General features: G+C 40.6%; 2 protein-coding genes across 2 annotated transcripts in view; both read left to right on the top strand.

The window, feature by feature from the left end:
* Positions 1-3: 3 nt before the first annotated feature.
* On the top strand, positions 4-6,023 carry CSUI_005853 (uncharacterized protein; the record flags this gene model as incomplete). Its single annotated transcript, XM_068066021.1, has 4 exons — positions 4-3,030; positions 4,090-4,153; positions 5,165-5,276; positions 5,843-6,023. Coding segments are annotated over 4 exons (3,384 nt in total), but the record flags the coding sequence as incomplete, so codon positions are not given.
* Positions 6,024-7,022: 999 nt separating this feature from the next.
* CSUI_005852 (prolyl-trna synthetase) overlaps positions 7,023-9,037 on the top strand; it is a 2,832-nt gene continuing 817 nt past the window's right edge. The window contains exons 1-2 of the mRNA XM_068066020.1: positions 7,023-7,746; positions 8,636-8,838. Coding sequence (XP_067922003.1) covers positions 7,603-7,746; positions 8,636-8,838 — 347 coding nt within the window. The 5' untranslated portion in view covers positions 7,023-7,602. The remainder of the gene's footprint in view (positions 7,747-8,635; positions 8,839-9,037) is intronic.

The raw sequence follows: 9,037 nt of genomic DNA, 5'->3' as shown, positions 1-9,037 counted from the left end.
AAGGAAAAGAAGAAGGGAAGAGAAGAAGACTTTAAAGAGGAAGCTCCGGAGAGTCAAAATGCCACAAGTCTGGGTCACAAGCAAACCGATCCACAGTTAGCCTCGTTTTATTCTACGAAGAAGAGTCATCTCTCTTCAGAAAGATTGATCAAGAAATCTTCTGTCTCTTCTCCTTCTCCTTCTCCTCCTCCCTCTGTCTCTTCTCCTTCTCCTTCTCCTCCTCCCTCTGTCTCTTCTTCTTCTTTTTCATCTTCGGATGTATCAAAGGATACATCGACGAGTCAAGATTCTTCTTCCTCTTCTCCTTGTTTCAAAGCTCCGTTCTTTCCTGAAGCAAGTTCGGCTTCTTTTTCTCCTTTCCCTCCCCCGTCAGGTGTACATACACCTGACAACACAGCTTCTCTAGTTTCTCCGGTGGTTTCAATTCTTCCAGATAGGGCAGCATCTAATCTATCCATGGATGAAGAAATGAAGAAGAAGAAAGAAGAAGAAGGTCTCAAAGCTAATCTTTCAGGTGCCATCGAAAGAAGAGAAGAGGAGAAAGGAAAAAGCGAGACACAAGGCGATCCGCACGAGAAGGCAAACTCAGAAAGGGACGTTGAACCGAAAGATAAAGAAGAGAAAGAAGAGGGTAAGAATCCCTTTCATGAAGGAGATAAGAAAAAAGGTAAAAGAGAAGAAGATCTTAATCCTTTCAAAACTCTTAGCTATCGGACTAAAGAACTCCAACACAGTGATCCTCTTCAAGAGAAGAACGACGCCAAAATTCCCTTTCGCATCTCTTCTTCTTCTTCTTCGACTACTCCATTTGCACATGCCGGCGCTTCTCTTCAGCCTCGATCTTCAGAGCTAGCTTCTCTCTCAGATGCAGAAACAGATCAAGATCTCTCCTCTGCTTTTCCTCTTCCTTCTTCTTCTTCATCTTCTTCTTCTTCCTCTTCCTCATGGTTAAGACAGCTAGCTGCGCCGAGTCTATCTTCTGCGGTGTCTAGGAGTAAAGAAGAAGCGAAAGAGAAGAATTTCTTCTCTCTTGACTCCGCTCCTGCTTCGATCTTCTCTTTCTCACACCCCTCTTCTTCCTCGTATGCTTTTCCTCTTTGCAGATCTTCTCCTGCGCCTATTTCGACTTCTCCTTTTCTTTCAGAGAGAGGCCCTTCATCTTCTTCTTTGTCTCCTACTTTCTTGAAACATAGCGAAGAGGAAGATGATAGGGGTCTTTTTCTCAATGAAGAAGAGAAGAAGAGAAAGAGCAAGATGCTGAAGAGAGAGAAGAAGACCAACAGTAACACTCGTAGAGACATCAGCCGTATAGAATCTCTTCCTACTCCTTTCGCCTCGAGTCCCCTCTCATCTTCTCTTCCTTTGCATTCCTCTTCTTCTTCTTTCTTCTCTCGTTCTTCAAGGGATGAATTTTCTCTTTTCAATCCTCGCGAGCATCGGAAAGAAGAGGAAGAAGAAGAAAAGAGTGATCAAGATGGAGGAGAAAGGAGAAAAGAAAGAGGCTTTTTAGACTCCTCAGAATCGTCAGAAGGAAGCTCCGCACATCATGAAGCGCATAGGAAGGATGAAGAGACAAGGAGACAGTCGACAGTCCTCATGAGGAGAGACAGGAATCGAGAGGAAGATGAAAGGACAAGGAGCCAGCTAGCCAGCATGTTACAACAGCATCGATATCTCGATGAACAGGATCGATTCAATGAGAGTTCGGATGATATTTCACGCGGAGATGCTTTTGATCGATCTTCTTCCTTCAGAGAAGATGAAAGAAACAAGAAGAAGATCTTCCTTGACACCTCTCCTTCCTCCTTCTCTCCTTCTCCTCCTTTCTCTCCTAATAGGAAGACGTTCATTGAAATACACATGTGTAGAGCAAAGGAAGAAGAAGAAGACCAGAAAAGAAAAGAAGGTCTTCCTCTTGCTGGAGACATCGATTCGTCACATAAGAAACACTCTTTCTTCTTGCCATCGAGATCTCCAGGAGATGAGAAGAGGGAAGAAGAAGAAGAAGAAGATGAAGAAGAGAAGAAGAAACGACACATGAGAAAGACAGATAAAGATTCTGAGAAAGAACATGACAAGATATCTCCGTCTTTCTCTTCTTCTTATCCTTCTCTTCATTCGCACTCTCTTCATCCACCCTATGTTCATGCTGATAGGAGAAGAGAAGAAAAGAAATTCGACCAAGATCGCAATGACTATGAAGATGAAAGAAGAAGAGAAGAAGAAAGATCGGCCTTCTTCTCTCAATTCCTTCTTGGAAGCCGAGACCGGACTGCAGCAAACGAGGAAGAAGAATGGCGAAGACAGATGAACGATTCGTCCTTTCTTCTTCTTTCTTCAAACCCTAAGTTTGCCTCTCTCCTTCCTTCGGTGTCATATGACCCGTATGATCTAAAAGAATTCTCATCTTCTTCTCTATTCCAGACAGATCAGAGGGTTTGGCCGAAAGGTGGAAAGTTCTCTTGTGAAGACACCGCGAAGTTTCCAAGCAAAGGAGGGAAGTCTTTAGAAGATCTTCTCTCATCGAGAAGAGGCGTTCCTGGAGATAGCGATGAGAAAGGAAAAGAATCAAAAGAAGAAGAAGAGAAGAAGAAGACGAAGAAGATCGTTATGATAAGAGGTGACGAGGATGATAGGGAGAAGAAGAGGAAGAATGAAGAAGAAGAAGAAGAATGGATAGACAAACTGAAAGAAAAACTCAAGGAAAAGACAGATTCTATCAATCATGATAAAGAGGTCTCTTCGTCTCCTCAGTCAGGCATGGAGAAAGAAAGAAAAGACGAAGAAGAGGGAGAAGAGCATCGACAGCCCTTCGGCGTGAAAGGAGATGAGGGACAATCGACGTGGCCGTTTCAATCGATATGGATGACTAGGAGGAATGATGAGAATGGCGAAGATCTGGAAAGAAGAGAAAGGAGTCAAGAGAGAGATGATCGAGATCTCCATGAAAAGAAGAAAAAGATAAAAGACCAAAGAGGAATGGAAGCAGATGAGAGAGAAAGAGAGAGATTCTTCTCATACCAAGGCGAAGTAAGTGTAGAGAAAGATGAAGATCCAAGTGTGAGAGAAAACAGGAGATTTAGGCTTTCTCTGTCTTTCATTAGGTGTAGAAAGAGGAAGAGGGATGAGACACGCGTCTACAGAATTCCTTCCAAAGCAAACAAGCAGCGGCTTTGCCTATTCCATTAGTGGAGAGCATACATGCCTTCATCTAGTCGCACGTAGGAAAAAGCTATCAAGAAAGAGAAGAAGCAAGAGAAGAGATACATACATACATAGATATACATACATCGATTGATATACCAAAACATAGGGAAAAGGTAAAACGTCTTCTTCTTTTCCTCTCAGTTTTCTTCTACCTTCAATACATATATGTATATCTCTGTCTATATATGCAAATATGTATGTATATATGTATATGTATGAGATACATGGCTATCAGTCTTTTCAACCCGCGGCCTAGCTACCTGACCGATGACTCCCTGTCCTATATAATATATGTCGCTTCGTCGATAGAATGTATACAGAGAAATCATCTAGCTTTTCCTTCTCTATATCTACATGCTCTATTCGTCTGCCCCTGCACCTATCTTCTCCCTCTTTCAGCTCTTCCTTGTACATATAAGATAGAAAATATATATGTATACATATATATATAAATATATAGGAATGATGTGAAGGGGCCGGAGAAAGATCTGAAAGTGTTTCCGACTTTGATGACTCGCCCCGTGCGTGTTTCGACTGTATAGACACCCCCCCAGCCAACGGGTGTCTCGCCATAGACATCTTGCCTACGTGGACAGTCCAAAGATAGCTAGATCTTGAATAGATACACAAAACATAGAAAGATAGATTTAAGACAGATTGGAGATAGATAGAGTCAACAGAGAGAGATAGATCGACAAATAGATAGATAGACAGGTTGACACTACGTATGGGAGAGGGATGAATGGTATTGACGGATACCATATCGATAGCATATATATATCTATATATATATCTACTATATATATATCTATACATATATATATATATATGTATATGTCTAAGTGCGTATGTATGGTGGGATGTATGAATTATGTTTACTAGGCGGCAGGAGGGGGAGGAGGAGGAAGTTTGGGGAGGTATGGAGATTTTCTCGGAGCTCAGGACCGTCAGATTCTTTCTTTAAGAGATCTCATACTGTAAGTTATACAAGAGAAGAGAGGAACCCCCGAGATGTCATGAAAGAAGTCTATCCTTCTTTTTCTACGCCATGTGAACCTCCCCAAACAACTCTCTAGCTTACTGTGTGTAGACTCGCTATGCTATCGTCATGCTAGGGGTGTATGCTATGTAAAGATTCTTTCTGCCTTACCTATATATCTATCATCATTCATGCATCTATCTATCTATATATCTATCTATTTCTCTTCAACCTATCTACATATCTTCAGTCTATCTCTCTGTAATCTATCTATCTCTCTACCTTTTTATTTATCGATCCATGTAGATGTCTGACTGCTTAGCAATGCGCTTAGGCAGATCTCGGGGGAGGTGTGCATTCGTCGCTTGGCTCTGTATGTGTGGGGTGTCTCGCGCACAGGGAGACTGCCTGCAGATCTTGTTGATAGAAAGAAAGACATGCACGTAGTCCCTATTTGCCACTTACATCTCTGTACAGGTAGATCTATCATATCTCAAGTCTCTCCTTGTAGAGTTAGAAGTAGCTCGTGATCGACACGTGGGGGATATGAAAGGCTACATAGACCTGCTGCGTCCATACATATGCATATATATATATATATACTACACAGCTACCGATCTTGCAGCCTCCTCTCTATGGCTTGGCATATATAATTATGACTGGTTTATATGTATATATATATTCATATATCCATATGTCTATATGCATGTGTGCACTCCCCGTTATTCTACTGCAGGACACTCGGTCATCCCTGGTCTCTATTGCGACAGAAAAAGGAAGGAACTTCTTTCTCTTTCTATATATATAGGAAGTCCTTATATACATGTATACATATCAATATATATATATATATAAATATATATAAAGAGATGTATATGCATAAAAGATGACTGCGATGAGTATGTGCGTGATTCATGTATGGCTGTAGGCAGAAAGATGAAGAGGTGGGGAGTTTGCAGTCCGCTCTAAAGCTTGCAGCAGAAGAAAATGCGAAGCTTCAGACGAGAGTTAAAGACGCTCAAGCTTTATGTCTCTCCTTGAAAGATCAACAAGAAGAGCTAACTCAATCCTTCTATAGAGATGCACGCCGGTAAACGTTCTCTTCTTTTCCTGTCTTTTTCTCTTCATCCCTTCGTTTGTTTCCCATTCATCCTTATCGTCTTCTTCTTCTTTCAGAGGGGCAAGTAGGGCTTTCCGAGAGTGGACTCTATATGTCGATGTCTATACAGCTCATGATCGTCCTCTGTCGATATGGAATTGTATGCATGCATGCATAGCTGTCAATTTGGCTGGAGTCTTCTTTCTCTTGGAAGAAAGTCTATGTGTGTGTTTTGTTTGAAGAGCCTCACCCCCCCCCTCTTCTTCTTCTTTTTCTTCTCACCTTCATTGACATTTTCTCCATACAGCTACAGCTACTACTACTACTAGTACTATGACTACTACTATGACTACTACTAGTACTATGACTACTACTACTACTATTATAATAGCTACTAATATAACGAGCACTCTTCTTCTTCTTCGTCTTCAGGTTGCTGCTACTATCCCTATTATCGCCTCCGTTCATCTTCTTCTTCTTCTTTCTGGCGAAGTCGATGCCTCAAGAGAGGTGCAAAGATTTCTTTCTTTTCTTCTTTTCTTTTTCTTCCTGTGTAGGCATCAAAATTCTTTGGTGGGTCTGGCGAAGACGGAGGTTGAGAATCAGTCTATCATTGTCCAAAATCTCACGGTAAAAAAAGAAAGAAAGTCTCCTTCCTCTTCTTCTCCTTCTCCTTCCTCTTCTTCTCCTTCTTCTTCTTCTTTTCCTTCTTTTCCTTCTTCTTCTTCTTCTTTACATCTGTGACTCCTCCACTCATCTATTCAAACACGAGAAACATATATCAATTACTGACCAGTCATATAGGAAGATATCTAGATAGATATATAGATGCATCGATAGATATCTAGATGTATCGATAGATATATATGTACATTTGGGCATCTAGGTTTGTCTACCTCATTCTATATATCTATGTCTAACTATCTTCGTATTTGTATGTATAGATCTATATAGGTACATATGTGTAGACATGTAGTTATATATATACATATATATATACACGTATGTGGGTTTATACGTTTCTGTGTATATAGCTACACATAGATGGTATCACCTTTCTCCTCCTGCAGCCCTACCTGCCTGTTAACCCTCTGTTGTCTATCTATCTTTAATCTATCTTTAATCTATCTATCTATCTTTAATCTATCTATCTATTCTCTATCTATCTATCTTTAATCTATCTATCTTTAATCTATCTATCTATCTATCTGTTTCTTTTATCCTTCTTTCTATATCTCTCTATCTATCGGCAGATCTCCATTTCTCGTAATCTCTCCTTCTTTCACACTCTCTCTGTGTTTCTCCTTTGCTCTACGATAGAGTGAACGTGTCTCTATCTTACTCTCTCTCTCTTTCCGCAGTATCTCTTCTTTGCAACTGTGGACTTCTATCGTAGACTTTCTACATCTTTGTATCTGTATACATAGATGTGTGTAGGCTTAGGTAAGTGGTAGGTGAGAGGGGTGTAGGTCTATGGGGGAAGCCTAGACATATATATATATATATACATATACACACATGCATATAAACGTATATATATGGATATGTGTATATATACATGCCTGTGTGTGTATGTACCATCATGATGGCTTGTACGCAAAGAGTCTAATAGAGAGTATGATGGACTCGCTTCGTGTATGCTGTGGGGGAAGCGTAGGCACATATATACAAATACATGTATATATATCTATCTATATATATATATATGAATACATGTATATAGCATAGATGAAGCGAGTTGGTTCTATTTGAAGATAGATGTAGTTGCATTTCGTGTCGACATTTTTTTCTCTGATATGGTAGAGGGGAGGGGGAAGTATGTGTGTATGGAGATATGCATGTCTGTATATGAGTGATTTAATGAGTATGCTTGTATGTACATAGATGTACGTTATGCATGTGTAGTAAGTATTATGTATTCTTCCATAGGGGGAGAGTGTCTTTATCATCTTGAGTGTTCTCTATGGAGGCTCACTCACAGTTAACACAACGGGGTGGCTGTCTCTTCTGTCTCCTTTGTCTCTCTCAAAGGTCCCTGTACATCTGGACATCTTCATAGACATTTCCTATCTACCGTCGTCCACCACGTATCTATCTTGACTGTATCTATTGTTCTTCCACTCTCAAGCCATCTATCTTTAGTCTACCTTAGCTCTGTCGATCTATCTGCATGTATCTGTTTGTCTTCAATCTATCCATCTATCTTTAATCTATCTATCTATCTATCTTTAATCTATCTATCTTTAATCTATCTATCTATCTTTAATCTATGTCTCTCTCTCTCTGTGTTGTATTTTAGGTGATAGTTCGTAGCGAGATGATCGAGTATTACGACATAAGTGGATGCTACATCATGAGGCCTTGGGCGTACCACATATGGGAGAAGGTCCAGAGATTCTTCGACGAGGAGATCAAGAAGATGGGTGTGGAGAACTCCTACTTCCCTATGTTCGTATCCAAGGTAAGTCATATCAACTTCCTATTCACGTGATACAGAAGATAGAGGTAGAGATGAGAAAGAGGAAGGATAGATAAAACAGATCAGAGAAAGGAAAAGAAAACTGGGTGGAGAAGAGAAGAAGGTCAGAGACAAGAAGAAGCAAAGTAGAAGAGAGAAAATCGTCAGGTTGAAGTAATTTGGAAAGACAGGAGAAGATGAAGATAAGAAAGAAAGAAGGTTGGCGAAGAAGAGGTAGCAGAAGAAGAGACAAGTAAGTCATAGCGAAGGTCATAAGGAGATAGAGAAAGCGGAAAGTGTGAGGGAGAAACAGGAGAGAGAGAAGAAAGAGAAGGAGAAGAAGACGACTAGGAGGGTTCTCTCTCTTCTCTCAATTCGTGTCTTGACATCTCTCGTTCTTTCTTTTCTATATTCTTGTTTGTATTTTCTCTCTTTTTCTCTTATAGCTTCTTAGCTCATCGAACTCCTTATTCTTCATGTACGTATGCACAAGTATCCATCCACGTGTAGGTCTTTCGTGTTCTTTAAGGGACACCAAATACGAAGAGAGAGAGAAAGCAAGAAGGATGAAGGAACGACTGGTGGGAGTGGCGAAGCTCTTCTTTCTTAACATATCTCCATCCATTCTGTCGTCTGTCTCTTTACCTAGCCATTCTCGAGTCTTCCTACACCTCTACACTTTCTTGAAAAGATAGATACATAGATAGAGATCAAAAGAAAAAAAGACATGCAAGTCCATCCTAGATCTTTCTCTCTCTCTCTCCCTCTCTTCTGTTCCCTTCTTCTCACTGTTGTTCTCTCTTTGAACTCTCTATCTTCTTTCTCCTTCTTCTCTTCCTCCTCTTCCCATTCTTCTTCCTTATCCTCTCCTTTTGTCTCTTCTTTTTTGTAGCATAAACTTGAGAAAGAGAAAGATCACGTAGAAGGCTTCTCTCCTGAAGTCGCATGGGTGACCCACTATGGAGATTCTCCCTTAGCAGAGAAGATAGCCATCCGTCCGACTTCTGAGACAATAATGTATCCTGCCTATTCCAAGTGGATTAGGAGCCATCGTGATTTGCCTCTCAAGTTAAATCAGTGGTGCTCCGTTGTGAGGTAAGTCACACATACACAAAACGTAGTCAAAAGAAAGCCAAAGACTCTCTTCTCTCCCTCTTTCGTTTCTTCTTTCTTGGGTTTGACGCACTCGTCTTTGTTTCTTCTCTACGATGCATCTAAAAGCATCTCTCTCTCATTCTGTGGATGAATATGTGTGTGTATGCAGGGGTATGTATGGATATGTATGTGTGTATGT

Source organism: Cystoisospora suis, assembly GCF_002600585.1.
Source record: "Cystoisospora suis strain Wien I chromosome Unknown contig_2869, whole genome shotgun sequence".
In the NCBI taxonomy this organism is placed as follows: domain Eukaryota; phylum Apicomplexa; class Conoidasida; order Eucoccidiorida; family Sarcocystidae; genus Cystoisospora; species Cystoisospora suis.
Note: the sequence above shows the minus strand (reverse complement) of the source record. Positions and strands in the feature narration are given on the sequence as shown.